This window comes from Myripristis murdjan, chromosome 6, assembly GCF_902150065.1.
Source record: "Myripristis murdjan chromosome 6, fMyrMur1.1, whole genome shotgun sequence".
Lineage (NCBI taxonomy): Eukaryota > Metazoa > Chordata > Actinopteri > Holocentriformes > Holocentridae > Myripristis > Myripristis murdjan.
The window spans coordinates 30,543,968-30,566,164 of record NC_043985.1 but is presented as its reverse complement, the minus strand read 5'-3'; the positions used below and the strand labels follow the sequence as shown (position 1 = coordinate 30,566,164).

Sequence of the window (22,197 nt, the reverse complement as noted above, 5' to 3'; positions counted from 1 at the left end):
AACGAAGCGCCAAAAAGTTTAATAAACAGTAACCAAGACAAAAGAGGAGCTTCAGTTTTCCTATCAGAAAAAAAAAAAATAATAAAAAAAAATAAAATTACGCCCTAGTTTTCCCTGAATAAGGGACAAAGAACAGGTGTGTAAACTAAGATCCAAACTGGCCTCACAAAAACAGGAACTGCACTCGTATGTCAGTCAATCCAGTTGCAAACAAAATCCGCCTGAATCTGTTCACTTGGATTTAGCTGACGTGACTGATATGAGAACACCAGATTGATGGCATCATCCTCGAGATACACTCACGAACCTTTAAAGCTTCCTCTTAATGCTTTAATAAACTGTTTCTCATGTACGAATTTGTTTTTTTTTTTTTTTTTTTTAAATCAAGGTGTTGATACTTGAAAAGAGCAATATGCTCAATTAATATTTATCATGCTCTCACTGCCAAGCCTCATGGTGAAAACATTTTTTTTTCCAAGGGTTACTATTTTGATTTTTTTCTTCCACAACGCGCCAGATTATCCTGACATTCAGACGGCGGTGAGAACAAAGAGCGCTCCGAAGGAGGACGCCATGAGTTTGGAGATCCAGACAAACTATGAGGCCCATTACACACCCGCTCACAGGCAGCAGCTCCTGACAGAAACCCTTCTAGCGCCTCTGTGTGAAATGCTCTCTTAAACAGAGCGTTTGGGAAACTCTGATGAAATTTTCAAGCATGAAATTATGTGTAAAGTCCTGAAAACCTGCGCTATTTGGTACAAAGCGGCGGCTGCGTTTTGAGCCAGCCCGTCCACTGGTAACTTGTTTTTTTTGGGAGGGGTGGAGGGGGACGAGGGCATTAAATTGAACAGTAGAAGACCTCAGAAATTCATGATGTGGACCCTCGAAACACAACGTGTCTACTTCAATCGCAGCAAAGCCCCCATGCTCATGAAGTTTTTTGCATTTCACGCTGCAAATGTAACAATTAAAGAGGCAAACTGGATGAAATCAGAACTGCACTCTGTATGGAACGACCCCAGGCCAGGAGTGTGTGTTTCACTGTAGACATGTTTTAAAAATAACACCTGAACTAGAAAAAAAAAAAAAAAAAAGGGAATTGAAAGAGCTGAAACTGACACCTGACATGATCAGTCATCAGTAAAATCCGCCATCCTCGACAACAATATAAATATAGATGATAACCATGAATTATCTCGGATTATGTGAAACTGGTTTAACGTCTCGTGTTTCAAGAGGTAATCTGGTTCGTTGGGAATCCTTTATCAGTGCTGCAGGGGAGGCTTCACCCAGGCAGAGTGGGAGGGGCTGGGAGTCGCAGGCTTTTCCTCCAGAGTCAGCTAAAATGTTCAAAACACCGCTCGCAACCGTAGTCCGTGCATCTGTGTGTGTGTGTGTGTGTGTCTATGTGTGTGTGTTTGTGTGGCTGTCTGAGTCATTTCTTAGCGTCGGGGGCCGTTGGGTCGTGGAGGAGGAACACCTGGAGGAGCAGAGAGGGGAACAAAAAGGGGGAAAGGCACTGAAATGAGATGAAACACAGACGTTTGTCTCCTCTCTGCATTCAGTCCTGCTGCTGCTGCTGACTGTCTGAACTGATTCATTTACGCTCTCGGCGAGGCTGATTTGCAGATCTCTGCTTCCCCTGTTTGCAGTTACTCTAAACTCCTGTGGAGTGACGGCATTTAGTCAATTCAATTAAGACATCCACTTTTGCTTTAATCTGTATTCATCAGCATTCATCACACAGTCTCACATGAGCACAAGACATCAGATCACTGAGAGTCACCAGGTTGTGGTAGGAAATCGGATATGGTGTTTACATCTCCTGCCTTACTCAGATTACTCACAAGTAAGCACTCCCTCAGTAATCATCTGTCACCTTCACACGGCATCTAAGAAATCATAACTTGACACCTGAGGCGAATATGGGACCACAGATTGAAAACAGCTACTGGCTCAATCTGGCATAAATCATCTCTTTTCAATTGGTCCTTGTTTAATAAAATAAAATGGGACAATATTAAGAGTAATGATAATAATGACCTGATCACTACATGTGAACATAGATGATATTTTAGTTTGCTCAAATATAGTTCAGTTGAGGATTAAATCAGGTGTGTCTATTATGAGTGTTCAGATTACGTTGTGAAGGACTGTGATGTCACATCACCAAAGAAAACAAAGACACCAAAAACAAACACACCACTCTTTGTTAGAGAGAAAGAAAAAAAACAAAACATCCAAGGCTACCAACCTGCGAGAGGCAGAAGTGGAGGGCGGGCGCTCTTCAGAGAAGGAGGGGGGCCTCTGGTCCCAAGGGGGCCCCTGGGGCCCGGGTGGTATGGAGGAGTGTGGTGGTGGGGGGGGCCGCGGGAAGCAGGGCTGCCGTAGGGGTTGTGTGCAGAGGGGGGGGCTCGAGGAGCGGAGGGGCCTTGTGGAGCTGGGGCCCCGAGAGAGGGTCCAGAAGCCCGATGCAGGGACAGCAGGGGAGGAGGTTTGGTTTTGGGATAGGACCCTGGACAGAGGGAGACACGGCAGGTCATTCTTCAGCTGACATCACACGGGATAAAAGACATCCATTTAGCTGTTACTGTGCTCCAAAAGTGAAGCGATGTAGAGACGATTATTTTAAAAAGGAGAATGAGGAGAGAGAGAGAGAGAGAGTGGAGGAGGTGCAGGCAGGGAGAGACCGACTGACTGACAGTAACAACCAGCGCGCTCAGACCGGACGCACCGCAAAGCCTAAATTCACGCCCATGCAGGAGCTTGTGCAAAGTGTATTTTTCAGCACCGATTACACACACCTGTCTCTCTCTCCTCTCTGTCTCTGTTTCTGCCTCTCTCCTTTCATGCAGCGTATCTCTGACTGTCCCTCTCTCTAAATCCCCTCCAAATTTGCGGAATAAGTTCATAATTTAATGGTTGAATTTGTTGAAATGAAGCGGTTTTCCTTCAGTTTTCACTGAAGATAGAAGTAACTGTAAGGGAGAAAACAGACTGTATTTTCTAATGTCTGTTTAGGGCTGCACTAAAAGGGACAAAATTTCATACCTCGATATTAATGTCAAAAATCTCAAAAGCAATAATATACGATATGACAAAGGTTTCACAATACATATTTGCAATTTTAAGCGTGGCAACAGAGAAAATGAAGCATTCTTCAAATACAGCACAACAACACTAAATGGATGAAAAAAATGCAGTTACTTCACAAAATATGTTATTGATCAGGACAGATCAATCACGGTCTTACACTAACCCTGAATCTAAATTTGATATCATCCACATTGTTGCCTTTTATGATTTGGTATCTTGCATGTTCCCGATTACGATGTGATAACAATATGTCATTCAGCCTGAAGTCTGTTGATCGTTCACCCACAGCAGTGACACTGTTTCTCACAAATATAGTGGACGGACAAATCTGATCAAAATCTGGGAGAAAAAATTTGGGGAAGACGTGGCAAGCATGTGACGCATATTTGACCATCTACATCGTATTTCACTGTGCTTTGTTGTGAAATTTGCTTGCGCACATGGAGAAAATATAATAGACACTGAAAATGAAGCATCAGATCTTGAGCATATCCGGCCTGAGCCGTACCATAAAACACTAACAAACCAAAACATAAATAAATAACTAAAATAAAAGGTGGGAACACATAATGTGCTGATGCAACCAACTGAGAAATTTGGAAAAATTAGTCTGGAGGCTTGGTTTACACTCACCCTGGAGTCAGAGGTGTCTTCATGCTTATTATTTTCATTCCAGGTTGAAGAGACAGACATAGTTCAATAATTTCTTAAATATAACGTCTGAGTTACTGAGAAGAGCGTGACATCAATAACCCGGTGTGTCATAGCAGTAAAAGGCATGTGAGTGAATATTTTTGCTTCATCAGATCAGCTGGCGCCTTCCCCTTGGGGCTAAATTGCTCTTGACATTTAAGATATTGTACTTGCATCCAGAGTAACGCCTGTTCATTTGTTGTCATGGTGACATAAGCTGTTGTGAGCTGCTACCGTACTGTACATACCGCCAAGATGGTTTCCTGTCACACTACATTTTTCACCCCTGGGAAATTGCCTCTACCTGAGGTGAGAAATTTCAGCCCCACTCTGTATAACTGAATTCGCCTCTGGACAAAAATGAAGGTGATATTGCCTGAGCAGTGATCCTGGGGTTGCCCTGAGTTAAAATATGCACGTAAAAGCACCTCAAGTCATTTTTCTACCCTCTAAGTAGCAGAATCTCATCGGCTGTATGCTTACTGCTCAACATGACATGTGAAACCCTGTCTGAAACTTTTCTGAAAGTATCAAATAAACAACTTTACAAGCCCAAGTCTGCTTTCTTTACTTTAAACCAATTCAGTAATAAAAAAAAAAAAATCTAAAAAAAATCAAAGAATTGTGATATCGAAGGTAGTTGATTTTTCCCCCCGCCCCTACTGTCTTCCATCTAACCTGGTGAAGGCAGGAGAGGAGTGGGCTGCAGTGGTTGGTGGTCCATCGGTCCAGGCATCGGCCCTCCTGCCCCGGGGCCAGGCAGGGGCTGAGGAGGCCCGGGAGGCGTGGGGAGCAGGGGAGGGGGCTTCCCCAGGCCTGGAGGCAACATGTTCCCCCTCTCCCCCTCGGTGGTGGAGGCTGGACAGGGAGAGAGACAGAATAATTTGAAAAAGAAAAAAGAAATAGAGAGGAGGAAAATCAGAAAAAAAAAATCAGGAAGAGAGTGAATCAACAGGTGAAAAGAGCAGCGGAAGAAAACATGAGCTAAAGGTTTAAAACATGTCTCCCTCCGATCCTGTGGAGTTTTACAATTTTATGAAATGTCATGGCAGTCTGTCTTAGCATGCAGAAAAACTGTCTGCTGTGCTCTGGGGCTGGGACTACTTATTGATCATTATTAATAAACCGATAACAGGCTGATTATTCATAATTAAAACATTGTTTCTTGAATTATTATTTTATATGGATTTATAAATCTGAATGTCAAATGTTTTTTTTAAAAAATCCTTGTCCTGGCTCTCCCTACTAACTCTTGACATATTTTTGCTGTGATTGGCTTCCGAGTGAAAAGCAACACGGAGCGAAAAATAACACTTGCAACTAAAGTTATTGTAAAAAGGAAGCTAGCATCTTCAGTTCACAGCACCAACCTGCTGACTGTCACAGTACACCACTAACTCCACACAGCAGCGAGGGCCCCGTTACTGTGTGTGTGTGTGTGATGCCAAAAAAGGCAAAGTTCACACAGTGTGACTCAATTCCAATTTTTTTTTCTCAGCTCTGATCTTTTTGACTTTACACATTCATCTTTGTATGCGACCCGTATCTGTCATCAGGGTGAACAGATCTGTACCATGACTCCACATTTACATTCCACGGTACATTTGCATTAACAAGCCTCGGCTGAACACTAGAAAATGTCATTTGCATGACAGCCATTCATCACAGTTAATGAAACAGCAGTGCAGGCATTCATTCCTTGAATAGTTTGCTGTGGTGACAGTCCCTGAGCTCTTCACTCTGAGGGACGGAAGGCAAAAAGAGCTTTGACTGAAGCATCAATTTGTAACCTCCATGGTTTGTTTGTCCACCACTGCCAACAATCGATGAGTAAAGACGCTCTGACAGATGTGGGCGCGCTCAGTGGGTGAAAACTCACATGAATTCTGATCTGAGCATTCACACAGCCGTCACATCAGCAGGAATTGGATCCGGATCTGAGTTAGCACCTCATATGAAAGTGGTCCAAATCAGAATTGTGTCACATTGGAGGGGGAAAAAAAAAATCAGATCTAGGCCACTTTCTCCTGACTGTCTGAACGGAGCCTAAGAGACGCATCATATTCTGTTCTATCACAACCAAAACAGAGACTAATAGGCTCTCAGCTGTGAAAACAATAACCTGACATGTGTATCACTCAGATAGACAGCTAACAACTAGTGCTCTGCAAAGACGGGCATATTGCGTCTTTAATCAAGTCTCAGACCTGTCACTCTGATTAAAGTCTGTATGAGACTGAGATGACAGTCTATATAAATCTGTCTGTTGTTGCAAGGGTGGCGATCAGGACAGCTATTTTTAATGCAAATTTGATGCTCCACTTCACCCACACGAAGAGAACGTGGACGTGCAAGTTTCCTGCTTGGCCTAAGTTTTTTTTTTTTTTTTTTTTGGTATTCTGCTTCATTAGACTGGGATAGTGTCAAGGGACAGGAAAGACACGGCAGGCCAGGGTGGGAGGGTGACATGCAGCAAAGGGCTAAGGCTGGAAATGGACCCGGATCGCTACGACAAGTATTTAGTCTTTAAAGAAACACATCTTACCTTGTAAGTATTCCTGCCGGGAGCGCAGGTACTCTGACATGGTTTCCAGCTCCTCGGGGTACAGGTGCACCCCCTCGGCCAGCAGCAAGAGGAGCTGGCGGGTGTCAGACGGCACGGCGTGGCGCTCGATCTTCTCCCGATCCAAAAAGTCATCCAGCAGCTGCGAGGCCCGCGCTGCCATGTCTGCCGGGTCCGGCGGAGGGCGCTCTTGGACCAGTCCGTGTTCGTACTCGGCTACCACGAAGTCCATGGCTTGGTCCTTGGGCATGTTGCGGTGGACTGTGAGGAAAGTGGCAGGATTACTGGTGAGGTGTGAGAGGGCTGAGGGCCGGGAGAGGTGAAATCAGAAAAACTAGTGAAAAACAGCAAAATGATCAGGGCTCTTAAAGGCTGTTATCCTGTCATTTTATATATTGACATGAGTTTTGTTTCCATGAGATTTGCTCAGAAAATTCCTCTAAAATGATAAGCTGATATTTATAGTTAGATTTTCAGTGTGTTAGGAATTGATGTGTGTTATTTTGAGGAGTGAGGGGCAATAAATACACCCTTGGAGTAACAAGTTTACGGACATTTAAGCTGCTAATTTAGAATTCATGTGGTATGAGTTTAGAATTTTTCCAAATGTGTATTTAGACATATGATGCCAATGCAATTTGAATTAACTTTATAAGATTTGGTCTGGATTTGAGTAAAATGTATACTTACTGTTTTTGACACTCACTCTGAATTTATGAATTCATGATTTTAATTGATGGTTTTGATGCAGTTTGGTTATATAGTATTGTTTATGGTATTTTTGGGTTTTCACAGTTTGTGTTGTGAGATACAGAATGGAATGTAACATGTTATGCATACAATTACTTGTATTGTTTCGTTTTATTATTTCCATTTTGTATTATGCAGATTTGTTAGTGATGTAATCAGTAAAATCATTTTGGTATTGAAAAATGGCAATTTTTGTTTGCTGTAAAATCATAATATGAGCATTTTTGCATGACAAATTTCTTTGCTTTTATACAAACATATTTGTATTTCTATATAATAAAATTCTTTTTATATTATGATATATAAAAGAAGAGTAGAAATCATCTGGAAAAAAGCTTTAACTTTGAAAAGATGTGCAGAAGGTTGTAGACAATCAAATTGTCATGATTATTCTATGAATTAAATTGTGTAAAAAGGTTATTTGTTTTAAATTAATTAAATTCAGTATATCTTTGTTGTTAAGATGTATATAAATGAATGAATGAATACTGTGTTAAATGGACAATCCTTGTTTGGGATTGATTGCCTTTTATGGATTGAAATTTAATTGAACAATTTCTTGTTATTATCCCGACAGACTGTGTTTTACATTCATAGAGAGATGAACTGCAGTACTTTGAATTTGAAAGAAATGTGATATTTGTGTACACTGTTATATTATATTCATCTGTGTTATATGTTATTTATTATATTTCTTAGTTTGCATTTCCTTTTAGGGTTACCATTAAGGTTTGACAATTTATACAAAGTGCTCTTTGGATTTGTGTAAATGAGGTTTAGGAAGTCAGAGATGCTGTTAATTGAAATACAGTGTAGCTGAGCCTAGAGGAGCACAGCGTTGTAACTAAGGCGGACTGAAGGTTGGAAGGGGGAGGGACTTACTTTTGAGGGATTCTGAGAATATGATAACAGTGCAGGAGGACAGAGCTACGTTTGTCTGCTCCACCAGAATACATAACGGGGAGCCGTCTGCACGGATGTCCTGCAGGGCCCGGGTCAGGCCCGACTCCGCCTGAAGGTAGAGCATTTCCACTGACAGGCCGCGCTCCTGCAAGCACTGTCTTAGCGATTTGGGGTAATCCCTTTGAGAGGAAGAGAAATACTTTGTTAACTTGACATTTATGTAAACTGGTGACTGACCTGGCATGGAGAGAAACCTGAGCAGTGATGAGGTGATGATAAGCACCCAGCTTGCAAACACTGGCCAAAAGATTTGGCTAACACTCTACGAGAAGAGCAGATGTGGTCTGATTAGTTCAGGAGGGTGCCAGACAGATTTTTTTTGGTCGCTTAAAAAACCCCGCTGAGCCAATTTATTCTTCTATGGGGCAAATACAACGACAGAGAACAAAGGACTGTCCATCCATTTTATACAGCAGTTTTTTTGTACACAGCTTCCCAGAGTCGTATAAAAGCCAGCCTACCAATTTACAAAGACAAAACCACAAGTAGGTACAGCGGGGTGGAGGTAAACACAATGTCCAAACTGTAGATGCTTATATTGACATTTTAGGCCTTGTTCACGCCTGGTGTTACCATCTAACTTGGCTGACCTGGTCACAAGTGGACAACTGAGAAAGATCCTCGTTCATACCCTGGATAATCCCTCAAATGTCTCCAGTGAAAACTTGTGGTGGGATTTTGTGAATACATACATGCGTCACTTCTGCTGCATGGATTATTTAACCCACAGCCTCAGATCCTTCAGAACTACCCCTATCCTTTTGTAATTTGGCTGTAATTTACTCTCTCCCTCCTCACCTCTGTATTCGATGCTGTCACTATCTGCCAAATAATCTCAACCCTTCCTGTTTCTTATCTCTGGTGCATGGACGAGGTAGCTGCACCCAACAACCCCAATTCTTGGGTTACCCAAGGAAGACACCGCTGTTTCACCGCAAAAACAGACTCCATTCAAATTTGAATTTCACCCGTGAACAGTGTGCTCTAGAAAACACTTCATCTTTCCACAAAGTGATCTGGAGATCCTTGTTCTCAAAGTGTCTCTAAGACGCACTGAACTCCTGTACTTAAAAATGTCCACTTGTGACCGAATCACCCAAGATGGCTGTTAGTAGTGTGAATGGGGTCTTAGCTGGCTTGCAAGCATATCTGTTTGAGATCAGCAAAAGCTAGGAGCTTGCTCTTCTCAGAAATTTACACTTCTGCATTTACAGAGCATTTCTCCATCTTTCATTTAAATGTCACACCCCTGTTTCACAGTCCAATCAGATGAAGGATGGACAGATCCATGTAAGAACTTTATATGATTTACCAATTTCTGTCTGGCTGCCCTCTTTCAGTGTACTCTACCAATGAAGACCTAACTTTGAGTCACCATTCTTGTTTTGTGGTGCATTTTGTGTGTACAGACATGATATTCCCTCATTATGTAGCCAGCACCTACAGCAACATGTGCTGCTTTGAGTTGGACTGACATTTTTTTTTTTTTTTTGAAAAAAATCAGTATGTATTAAATGTTGTGAAATGCATTTAAGTAGACCTTATTGGACCTATATAGACCACAAAGTTGAGGAGTACGTTTTTGCTGCCAGAAAAAACAGTAGGCCTCATTCACCCCGACCGGGTATGGATGACTTTGTTTTCAATTTGTAACGTAGCAGTTTATACAAGCATACCAGTCCATTTGGTTAAAGAAAAATCCACCCTAAAGCATTTAAAACACTTAAAAAAAAAAAAACAGGTACTGACACTGTTAGATGATTGGTGTATTTTTCTTTTTGCAGTGCTACCCAAATGTTGACCATGTAATGTCAGGTCCAGATATTTCCAGCAGCTACAGGGGAGTCTGACAACGGAAATGTTTCAGTGATCTAAAACATCAGTGGTAAAAGTCAGGTTTTGGTGTCAAAAAGCAAGACCATCTTTCTCGAGCTGACATTTTGCACCTCAGCTTAACAAACATACGGGGAGAAATCCACCTCAGGAGGAGGACGGAGAGCAATTTCTCCAGCACAGCAGCAGGAAACAGACCTGGGTGCAACGCAGCTGAGACACATCCTGCATAGTGACGAGGAACACCTGAAGAACCGGAAGAACTCTAGCTCTGCCACTGTTATCGCTCTCTCCATCTACATGTGCAGCACAAACCTACATGCAGCGAGCTGACACCTGCTCTCTGGAGCCTCTGGTGAAGGTAAGAAATCAGCAACTGAAGGAAAAGTAGATGAGGCATTTTGCAGGAAAGTGGGTTCACCAAAAAGTACATTAAAACACAAAATAGCTTAAAAAAGGAATACACATCTGGTTGATATTTATTGGTGGATAAATTAATGGGTGGATTTTTCCTTTAAGCAAACATCTACTGTATGCATCTGACAGTCCAGTCTCAACAAGGCAAGCACCAGTACCACTGTCTTTTAGCCAATAAAAAAGTACCCAAATTTTCAGTTCTAAAAATTCTTATGATGCTACTGCAAATCAACATCCACAGAAATTGAAAAAAATCATCATCATAAGGCAAATAACCTGAAATCGAAATCCGATAATGAAATCCATTAACTTGATTTTATATTTATTGCACCAAATGAGACTGAAAGTACATCTTCTGTGTGTATTTCAGTGTTAATTGGCTTCTTATTAGCTTGTGGTGGTAGCAAAACACTTTCCTCAAAATAAATACACAGACTATTAAAAGTTGTTTGAAGGATTATTCTCTGGTAAAATGGCTAAACAAACCTGTGTGCACATAATCCAAAATTACATGTGGTGTACAGTGTTATTATGCAGTCTGAACTAAATAAGACATGGATATCAGTAAGAAAAACAAAAGAAGAACTTAATTTGAGCTTTCTCAAAAAAAACAACAACAAAAAAGACTTATTACATCCTTTTAGACTGATATATTCGATAATAAAGGTCAGGATTGTTTGTAGCCATGGTCAGACCACTATTGTTGCTCAGTTACATCAGTGTACCCACAGTGTGAACAAAAGAAAAGGAATGAGTTAAAATTCACTTATGAGTGCAAGCTTATCTAAAGTTAACACAACTTACTTAAAGGGATAGTTCACATTTTTGGACATGAAGATGTACGAAATCCTCCCCGGCAGTGTAGTGCATGAAAAGGGATGTCTTGCTTTCTCAGGTCATGACGGTCGTCATCCAAGGCCATTTGCTTTGAAACAGATAATAGAACGGGCGCAGCCGTCACCCGGTGGGAGCAAACACTGATACTGATGGAGCGAAAATGGTGCCAAGTGATTGTGATTGGTTTTGTGATGGAAATTTATTACTATTCGGAATGCACTCTATTTTGAGAAGCAAAACTTTTAATTTTTGCGACCCCAGCAAACCAGCTGGAAGTACCTATTTCAACGCTACAGGAGGCCAGAATTATGGCCAGGGGACACCTGAAGTAAAAAAAAATCCCTTTTCATGCACCACACTGCCGAGAAGGATCTCATACAACTTCACGTCCAAAAATGTGAACTATCCCTTTAACACAACCATACATTTACCTTATTTCCCAAAACATATAGAGACATCAGCAACCAGCTGCTGATATCGCAGTTAAAAATCTGATTTTTTAATAAATTTTCAATGAGTTCACAGACTTTAATATCATTTAAGTAGCCAATTTTGGCATTTCTATGATGAAAGGCTTTCAGACAGTGGGATACATATTGAAGGTTTTCCAGCTCTTGGGCAACTATAACTGTGAACAGCTGATTTTGGCTCAAAATGTTCAACTTTGTGTCTCAACAGAGATGAAAAGTCACTGTTAATTAGTTTTTGGGAACTGAAGTTTTGTGTTTAGATAATGTCACCGTGTTAACTATCAGCTAACCAACAGTGTCTGGTTGTATCCTTAAAGACCCCATGAAACGGACTCTTACTTTCCTGATGTGGTGTAGTTTCCTGTTGAAACAGGGTGTTTGGGCAGGACATGGTGCAGGGGAGGATCACTCAAGTGCAAACCAACAGGATCTCAGTTTGGCTGAGAAACCATTTTATTCAAAGGGATACAGTGGACAAGAGGGCGTTTAAAGATTTGTGAAGGTTTTAGTGGTTAAAGTTTTTATTTACACTGACTTGTGCAGGATGATGTCACTATTAGAAATACTGTTTTGCAGGAAGTAAAAGTCATGTTTGGTCATTTCATGGGGACTTTAAACACATCTGACCTGCGCACCAGAAAACATAACTAGTAGAAATCAGCACTGCGAGTGTGTCGAACTGCATTTTTGGACATTGACATGAGTTCATTGCTTTACTAATTCAGCTTGCTGACAAGTTAAGTCTACAACTCAGACTCTACACAGAAAGATCTGACCTTCTGACCTCAAACCAAACATTTTTTCCCTTTCTAGCCACACAATGCACACAACATGAGCTATTCTGCACTGATTGACCTCCATGGTGCCACCAGAGTCCAAGATGTGTGAGAAAACCTTTTAAATTTTGTATTGTGTGGTGAGGCTAAATCTTTTGCATATTCCAACAACTATTTTTAGTGACACCTTTTGCAAGTGCAATCCTTGTGTAATCCTTTGTCAGCAAATCAAGTGTGTGCACAAATCAGGTGTCTGCACGTGTTCCCTCAGCATCAGTTCACCAGGACATACGTGCTGATCGAGCCACAAAAATGTCAGCCACCATACTGAGAAAATGTTCAATATTTTGATTGATTGTGCAAATAAAAGAGGGATTAATGTGCACTGTTTGACAGGTGTGTCAGTTTGCAATCATCTGCTTTTAAAATGTATGAAATTCAAGTTGTTTGGGGTGAATGTGTGACTAAACCCACGTTTGAGCAGCACAGTGAATGGGACTGGTGCTTTAAATTGCTTTTGATCTTTTATTAAAATGGAAGCCTATTTTGCATATTCCTGATATTGCTGACAAATGTAAAGTTGACAATGACAAGCAATTATTCATGCAGATATAATATGGCCACCAACATGTTCAGTCTGCTTTCATCCAAGAATGACATGGGCGTGATCACAGGGAAATGCATTTTCAATTAATGTGAGAATGTTGTCATGTCAGTGAGCTCACTGCCTAAACATTGCTGTTACTCTCGTTTGTTCTCCGGTGAAATATTCAAATCACAAAGGTGAATTCTGTTCTGCTCAGTTTGCTTAATGTCAGAATAAAAATATTTCAAATAAAGTCCTCGTCCAAAACCAGTCCTCAAGGCCCCCATTGTCCTGCAAGTTTTTGCTCCAGCTCCACCCAATTAAGGCCTGTGCACCTTCATGCACGGCCTGCTCAGGTAGATCTGTTTCAACCAATCAGCATGATCAGGATCAGGTGTGAAAGAGTACAGCTGAGACAAAAACCTGCAGGGCCGAGGGGGCTTCAGAACTGGTTTGGGAACCACAAGTGTTTCCACCGTGTGTTGTGTTTAAATTTTTTCCATATTTGACCATGAAGGGAAGAAATGTATGATTTTGGCTAAATCTGGTACAATCATTGGCATACATACTGAATGTGTACTGAAATAAAACAATGTTAAAATTGAAGAACTGGGTGAGTTTGTACATTTTCAACTGATTTTATGCAACAAAATACGCTCCTGAGGACATGGGGAGCATCAACACCACACAAGAATTTTGCATATTATTATTTTTTGGTTTGCCTGTCAAGGCCTTGAAGAATAGCAGGATGATGCACCAATGTGTTTGAATTATTATGAAATACTATGATTACATCACACTCTTAGTGTGACAAAGGAAGTCACATATATTGATAAACAATTTGATAATGTGAACATTTCTTTGGATTCGAGGAGGCTTTTGTGGCCGTGGTCACCCGCCTAAAAAACACCGTCAATTGCAGGAGGTCGTTGTCAGCATTCAGCATCCGAAAACTGGGAGCAACAACTTTGAATAAGCACTTTTCATGAGGAAGGCTGTCTTTTGGGGTGTCCATGTGACAATAAGAAAATAAATAACCACAGTGCTGTCCAGGATCTTTATACAGTTCACATTTTCATCTTCTCCACACAAACTGGCATGTCAAACTAGTGTTGCTTCCAACGCTTGAATGTGGAGCTGTATTAGAGCTTCATGTGTTTTCGCGGTCAGCTCAGCTGCCTTGCACTAATGCACGGATTGCAGTTATATCTGCGGTCATGATCTGCAGATTAGGCGGGCCGGGTCATAAAAATGTATGTTCAGATCGATAGCAGATGGATTGCATGTGGGTGAAATACATTATTAATGAGGAAAATATCAATTATTTTCTCTAAAATGTTAACACAAGAAAAGAAATCACCTGGAGAACTCACGTTGCTCAAGATAATTTAAACAGCAACACTGCCTACAGGGCAAGGCTATCGTTAACAAAAACTAACGAATGAACAAACGGGTGTGAGTGATGTGCGAGGTTTCCTTTTGATGCTGTTTGACTAGTTTTGCAATTTCATATAAACTATCAAATGGATTAATGCCTCCCGGTGTGACAGTTGGCCCTGAGTCAGTGACAGAGGCTGCGACCTGCCCAATTGTGATCATAAATCCAGTTTGACATGACAGGCATAACACGCTTTTATTTCATCACCTCAAGGTCATTCCAAAGTAGGGAAAGCTTTTAAACCCTTCTATTCTTTGTCAAGTTCGTGCTGCATAAGCAGTAAATTTTATTTAGGCCATAGTTATGAATGACTCACAAGTACCTGACCTCTGACTCATATTGTGATTACAACTGAATAAAAAGAAAGAGCTATCCATCTTTCATCAGCCACAAATCCACAATAGCAGGACTTACCACAGATATTTGCTTTGCCACCCGACAGCAGGTTCTCATAAATATCAATTGTCCGTGCCACACTCGGTATGTGATAAGAAATAGGCTACGTGTGGTTGATTTGGTTACAAATTGATATGACATTACTCTTATATTGTGAGAAAACGCCTTGAAAATGGCCATCAAACATCCAGAATGGGACACACCTGGACAGGATCTGGTCTTGACACTTGTCTTTCAACAGGGCAGACAAGGGGGGGAAATTTATCAAAGAGGCAGTGAACCCTGCACATGCCAGGGGACAGTAAGAGGCGGTGCGTGTAAACAAGAGCGCTTCATGCTTGAGCAGGACAGCAAGGAGCCGTTCAGCTGCACTGTTTGCACCACAATAGAAGGAGGGCGTCACAGTATCAGGGAGGATTTTGTCTAAACAACTTCATGTGATATGTCGACACGATCTTATCCTCCTGTAACCCATGACTAATGTTTATGATTGCAACAACAATTAACTGGGTGATCCCATGCATGCAAACAAGCCCTGCCACTTAAGAGCTGCCTGAAGCCTCTGTGCATCCTAAGCCTCAGTAAAACCAAGGTATCTTGTGAGAGAGTCGCAGGAGTGGCCACACACACACACACACACACACACAATGCACTGCTGCACATCACTGCTGCCAAAAGGCTGAATCAGTGTATTCAGATTTGGAAATATTTTAAATGGATTTGATCCCATTTCGGGTGGTGATGTTTCATTGTGTCCAACCAACAGTTCAGTAGGACCGACTCTCATTGCCTTTTAACAAATTACCTACACTAAGACAAGACGTGCGATACCATTTTCTCCTCTGTACGTCCAGCGGTTCAGTTCCTGTGGGTAGCATTTTGTCTTAGCTTAGCATAAAGACCTGTAGTCTATGGGAGTCGTTAGCCTGGCTCTGTCATGGTCACAAAATAAACCTGACAGCAACTCCAAAGCTGAAAACACACGCAAGAAAACACACAAAAAAAATTCAAGACATGAATTTCAAATACACACGATATGCTGAGTTCTTGTAAGGTTTATTTTTTCAACTTTTTGACAGAGCTAGGCTACTGACTCTCATAGACTTCAAGTTTTTATGCTAAGCCAACATAAAATGCTATCCATAGGAAGTGAACCACCGTATGTATAGAGGAGAAAATGGTATTAAACATCTTGTCTCAGTCTGGGGAAGTTGGAATAAGGGTATTTTGTCCAAAATGTTGGAGTATTTCTTTAAACTGGTGGGCCAAAAGGCAGAAACATGAAAAATGTCCTCTGATGAATACAAAGAAATGGAAAATTTAAATAAACACCCCTGCATGTGCAGTCCTATTGGCCAGTGGCCAGGTAAGAACTTATCAAACTCTATGAAAAATCCATGCAAACTTTTGTCCCAAATTTTCAGTCATTTGTCATTTCTGTATTTTTGTTTGAAGCACTTACATGCACTGGTTGGTGACGGAGAGGACCACGCAGTCGGCCGGCTTTTTCTCCTCCTGCACCTGCCGGTAAAACCTCTGGTACAGATTTTTCCGTCTGTCTGCTGGGGTGCAGCCGTCCGGCTTGGCTGGAGGTGGGAGATGTGAAGGAAGGGAGAGAGAAGGAGAGAGAAGGAAGAGAAATGGGAAAGACGAAGACAGCAGGACAGGGACAGAGAGGAGGATGCATGAGAAGAGAAATATGTGACATATGAATAAAAACTAAATGTTGTGATGTTGCAGAAGAACTGCAGTGACGGCGTTTGAACTCAAGTCACACCTGTTGAGTTTCATGTGTCACTTTCAAATGAAATACTGAAACCCTTGATGTTCAAACATCTTTATATTTTACATTTTTTTTTATATTAATTTGGTCCAGGGCATTGCTAATTATTAGGTAGGAATAGTGTAGGACAGGTTATGAAGTCAATTTTTGTAACCGTCATAGTTTTCCCTCTGCAATTCAGACATGTAACCATATAGACTTCCTTGAATTTCTCTCTACAGGCAGAAGTAACAGGTACAAACTGTACAAAGTGAGTCAGTCTAATTTAAAATAGGCTGTTTTCTATCAGGTAGGTGTATGCAGGCAGTCAGCCGCAGATAACATCAGAAATGTTGACTGCTGCTTGAATAATTTTGAAAGAAAAAAAACATGTGCTCAATCCAGTTATCTGAAGGTGAAGTGGCCTGTTATTTTAATTTTCTATCATCAGTACAAAGAATATAATATATAAATATAATCTTACCATTTTGTTGATGCTTGTACCCCTCGTACTTCACGTTTCCACTGTAGCTGTGCTTTTGGTCGATCTCTTCATAACTGAAATGTGAGCACAGACAATGTGCGATCACAAAAAAAAAATGTGCTATCTATTCACCATCATACTTGAAAGTGGAATATAACCCTTCAAAATAACATACAGTCTCAGATAACAGTTTCCTCTGGGCCCCCGACAGAAAAAGTATGATGTAAAGGAACAGTTCACGTCAAAATAAAAATGTGGTTGTTATCTATTGATCATCACGTCAGTCGAAACACCCGGTGAACTTTGTGAGTCAAAATAACATACACTTCACGTGGGCACAAGTGACTGCATCCTGGTTCTTTAGAGGAACACGAACAGCAAAAAAATAGAAGTGAAATTCATCCAAACAGCAAATTCCAAGAGTTGTGAGGCCAAATGATGCGCAGGGGCCCACAGACGTCCAGTATGCACATAGTGGCCTCGCAGATTTTCCTCATTTTCCTTACCTGAGAGCTGTCTGGTGGACGAGTCTTGCTGCTTGTACTTTCAAATTTGAAAATTGCAAATACAACACATCACATACTCCGGCATATCCTATACAGAAATAGCAGAACTGACCTGAAACAAATTAGCCTTTTTGGTGACTATCACAGAAACCAAGTGGTACATGGTTACTACATGCTGCGATGGCAGAATGATCAGAAGAGTTTTGTAATTGATATTTTAATAAGCTCAACCTTGTAATCCATACAAACTGTCAGATGTGAGAACAGAGAGTAAGAATGTCACCTCACAAGCCAAAAACCTCAAAGGCATAACTATCACTTTGCAGCCATCTTGAATAATATTACACAACCACTGCTGCCAGTCATCTTGTGGTACATATGTATTCAATGTGGAAAATACCAGCTCACTCAACTTATTACACTCCCTAATTTCATTTAGAAACCCGGTGACTCAAAAGACAAAAAATCTAATAGTATCAGTTATGTCATGCTTATGTAAAGCCGCGTGTAGTTTGCATTAAATATAACCTACATTTGTGTAGTGGCCGCCCATCAGTCAGGCAGCACAATACAGACAATGACACATTGGTTTACCAAAAACTTCTACAATATCTTAAATGTTCACTGGTAAAACAATTATTTCCAGATGAGATTATGTTCTTGGAGGAGAGGAGTGGCACCATTCATTGGATTTGGCTCCTGGCCTGATGAATGATGCAAGCCAAATGTCACACTATTCTTCCAAAAGCTACTGTACAGATATTATAACAGGGCTGGAGCGCAAAACGCCTCATTACAAAGCAGGACTGCATGATATGTAGACATTTCAATATCTCTAAAATTAATCACATTAATATGACTGATTAATTTTCCAGGTTTGCACAATGATTCACAATTTTAGTATAAATTATATGAATATGTGAGATATGAAAATGTCAAAAGCCAACAATATGGATGATATCAGATGACAGTGATTGGTCTGTTCTGATGAATACTTTGTGAAGTAACTGCATGTTCTATATCCATGTTGTTATTACTATGCTGCTACTATTTGAAGAATGCCCAATTTTCACTGTTGCTACACTTAAAATTTCATATAAATGTGAATCCATAATCTGACCGTTTATAGTATCACTATGGAGATATTTGACATAAACATCGAGGTATGACATTTTGTCCATATCATGCAGCCCTAGTGTGAAAGATAATTTTTGCATAATAATTTGAATTTCCCCTCTGCACTGCAAATCAACAAATTTATTCTGAGTGATCAACTTTATCCTGTGGTGAAATATTTCTGTCCTGATGGAAGTGGCCTTTTCCAGGATGAGTGTCCCCCGTCCCCACAGCAGGAGGGCTCAAATCATGTTTAGAGGAGTTGAAAATGAATGTAAATCATGATGCTGTGGCCTTCACACACACACACACACACACACACCACATCTCAACCCAGCTGAACACCTGTGAGCAACTGATCTGAGTTAAGAATTTGAACACCACATGAGGGGAATATCTTTTGGAAGAATGAAGCTCCATCTCCATCTCCGGCCCTGCAGTGAACTTCCACAAACTTGGAAAATCTATGAAAAGGCGCACTTATGCTGCCGTGGCGGGTCCAAGACATTTTATGTGGATTTCTCCTTTAATTTGTCACAATCCAGTTTGTTTCTGCATGTCTGTGATGATTTCTGGCTCTCTGACAGGATGCGCGTCGCTGTTATAATACACGGCGTTATCCCCAATCTCAAAGCTACTGATGAATTACAGGTAACAGTGGCTGAAATAAATTATGCAATTAAGGGTTACCTATCCAGGGCATCCTTGCGCTCGTCCGCCCTGTCCTCCCTGCTGGGGTAAGGCGCTGCTCTCCGAAAGGACCGCAGCGGCTGAGCTCTGCACGACACAAGACGGACATGTAAAATAACCAAGCTTTCAAAAATATCTTACATTGAGTATCTGGAGGAAAGAAGCTGGTTATCGGCTGGGTATATCCTCCGTTGTTTTGCTTTTTTTTTGGCAGCCGCTAACTTAGCACATTAGCTGGTGACGCTAAAGCCTCACGCTGCAGGGAAGCCGCTGGACTTACATGACGGTCGGGCTGGACTGCGGCCGCCTGCCGGTGCCAGTCGATTTGGCCCACGAAGACATTATAATTTCCCTCTAACTTCACAAGATGTGTAGCCACAAAGAGAGAGGAAAATAATGTCTGGCTGATTGTTCAACTCCTACACTGTATGCTGAGAGGAGGAGCTCCCGCTATGACCCTTTTCCGGTTGTCTGTGACGACCGACGCGTGTGACCGCAGGGGGCGCTGTTGCACATTCACCGAGGAGCTTTGTGCAAATCAATGTCAGGTCAACTCACTTTTATTTCAAGGAACTTTATTGTCATACCAGCTCACATTTACATGCTAGTGGTACGAAATTAGCACTCAGGTCCCGGTATAAGCCTAATTAAATAAATAAATAAATAAAGCAAGGTAAAAAAAAAAGAAGTGTAAATATGGAATATAAGGTATATAAGTATAAACAGTATATGTAAACAATATGTGTGAATATAGACAGTATGTATAACTATAAACAGTATATATAAATAAATAAATACAAACAGCGTATGTAAATATAAATAGTATATATATAATAAATATAAATAAATAAATAATTTATACTGCACATGTAAAAACAACAAGAGTTGACCTAAGGTGCTTTACAGTCGTGTACAATACAAATGTACACGACTTAAAGAATGGAAAACACAGACAAAAAGGTAAAGAAACAAGGATTAAAATAAGAAATTAAGAAGTTAAAAGGAAATTAATAAAGCCAGTGAAAGCTGAATAAAACCATCAACCGATTAAAATACACTAACAGGACGTTAGAGATCAAATAAGACTGGACTTGACACTGGACAACCTCGCGCGAGAAAAAAGTGAGTCGTGTCATAGGATGACACACATTTGAAAACACAGAGGTGACCTTGCACCCGCATTATAAACGAGTCCATCACCAAACAAAATGTTTGCAGGTGATGTGCCATCCTATCGCATTCATTTGCACAGAGCTACTAGTGTAAATATGCAACAGCGCCCCCCTGCGGTCACAGATCCCGGTGTAACAGCAGGTATCACTGACGAGATGTGAAAAGCAGCCAGCAGAAGATAAGGGTAAAGATAGTACACATAAGAGAAAAAAAAACTATACTTCAGACATGGAGCTAGAATTTTATTTATTTATTTTTTAATTTTTCATTTAATTTTATTTTTTTTTTTTTTATTAGAGGGGGTGGTGATTAGAGTTTAGGAGAGAATGCACCTACAACACTCGCTCTAAACTGTTCATTACAACATCAAGTCATGGTATGAAATAATACTATTAGTTCATAATTAATTAGTGCATTATAACAAAGAATATAAGCTCAGGCAGGAATGTCATGAACGGGCAGGTGTACTGAAAATGACTTATTTTATCTATCTGTTATGTTTACACTGATGCAAAATTTAGAATGGCATTTCAACTTGATAACTTGCACTGACTGACATCTTGTGGTCAGTTAGTGCCAACACAGTGTATCTATCTATCTATCTATCTGTCTATCTGTAGAGATTTTTATTGTGGGTCCATCATGAACTGGTTATGTCGTGAAAAAACAAGCTCACAAATAAATGCAGCCCAACAGAAATTGTTATTTTTAAATGTTGGCCTAGACAGTCACACTTTTTGAGGATGGATTGTCTGTATTTTGAAATGCTGACTGATCAGTTTAATGTGTATTAATCAAAAGGAAGACATGGCATTGCTGAATTGGTCATTCATCTGATAATTCCTATATCTGGCTGGCAGATGTATAAAGGACCTCAAGAGAAAAAGAATCAGGTAAGTTGTTATATTTTTACATTTCAGTACAAAATAAAATTCACTCACTGCTCATAAAGACAATAAAATGTATATGAAATAAAAATAAAATAATAAATAAATAAATAAATAATGCAAAAGAGTTATGGAAAGTTAAAAATGTTATGCCATCATCATGGTTTAGACACTTTATTGTTGTTGTTGTTGTTATCATTATTATTATTATTATTATTATTATTATTATTATTATTATTATCACTAGTAGTAGTAGTCGTCGTAGTATTGTTATTACGTGATTTTAAAGCAACATTATGTAACAACAACAATAACAGCTTCAGCCGAAGTAACAGACATATTCTTCATCTATTTGATAAATTTTGGTATAGGCTAGCTATTAAAATTTACATTTGGGCATATAAAACAGTAGCTCAAAAGCGTCAGCAAAGTAAGGATGAATTCAGAGCCCACGGTCAGAATCAGAAGTACTTTACTCATCCCAGAGGACAGATTGGATTAGTTAAATTAAATTCTCAAAACAAGAACATAGGCAAGTGTAAGTGAATAGAAAAAGAAATAACAAAATACAAACATATGGGCATAAAAAATGTATATTATGTGCATTATGCAGAAGAGAGACTTCACTTTACATTGAATATAAATAAGAAGAAGAAGAAGAAGAAGAAGAAGAAGAAGAAGAAGATGATGATGAAGAAGAAGAAGATGAAGAAGAATGAATGAATGGTTAAAGTAAAACGGTGACCTGTTCTCTACAC

General features: G+C 40.3%; 1 protein-coding gene across 1 annotated transcript; it reads right to left on the bottom strand.

Moving 5' to 3' along the window:
• Positions 1-333: 333 nt before the first annotated feature.
• LOC115361154 (nuclear receptor coactivator 5) lies at positions 334-19,814 on the bottom strand. The gene is made up of 9 exons (XM_030054476.1): positions 19,660-19,814; positions 19,380-19,466; positions 17,068-17,141; positions 16,284-16,407; positions 7,988-8,187; positions 6,338-6,616; positions 4,471-4,650; positions 2,258-2,518; positions 334-1,483 (listed from the first exon to the last, which is right to left on the bottom strand). The coding sequence occupies exons 1-9, from the start codon at positions 19,719-19,721 to the stop codon at positions 1,446-1,448; spliced, it is 1,305 nt and encodes a 434-aa protein (XP_029910336.1). The 5' UTR covers positions 19,722-19,814; the 3' UTR covers positions 334-1,445.
• Positions 19,815-22,197: the final 2,383 nt, after the last annotated feature.

What these genes read in the sequence shown, in the direction of transcription:
- LOC115361154 (XM_030054476.1), bottom strand. Translation starts at nt 19,721, where the DNA reads ATGTCTTCGTGGGCCAAATCGACTGGCACCGGCAGGCGGCCGCAGTCC. An exon ending in GTACAAGCATCAACAAAATG is followed by an intron (nt 16,408 to 17,067) that starts GTAAGATTATAT and finishes TCCCACCTCCAG; the next exon opens with CCAAGCCGGACGGCTGCACC. An exon ending in TCCTCTCCTGCCTTCACCAG is followed by an intron (nt 2,519 to 4,470) that starts GTTAGATGGAAG and finishes CCCTCTGTCCAG; the next exon opens with GGTCCTATCCCAAAACCAAA.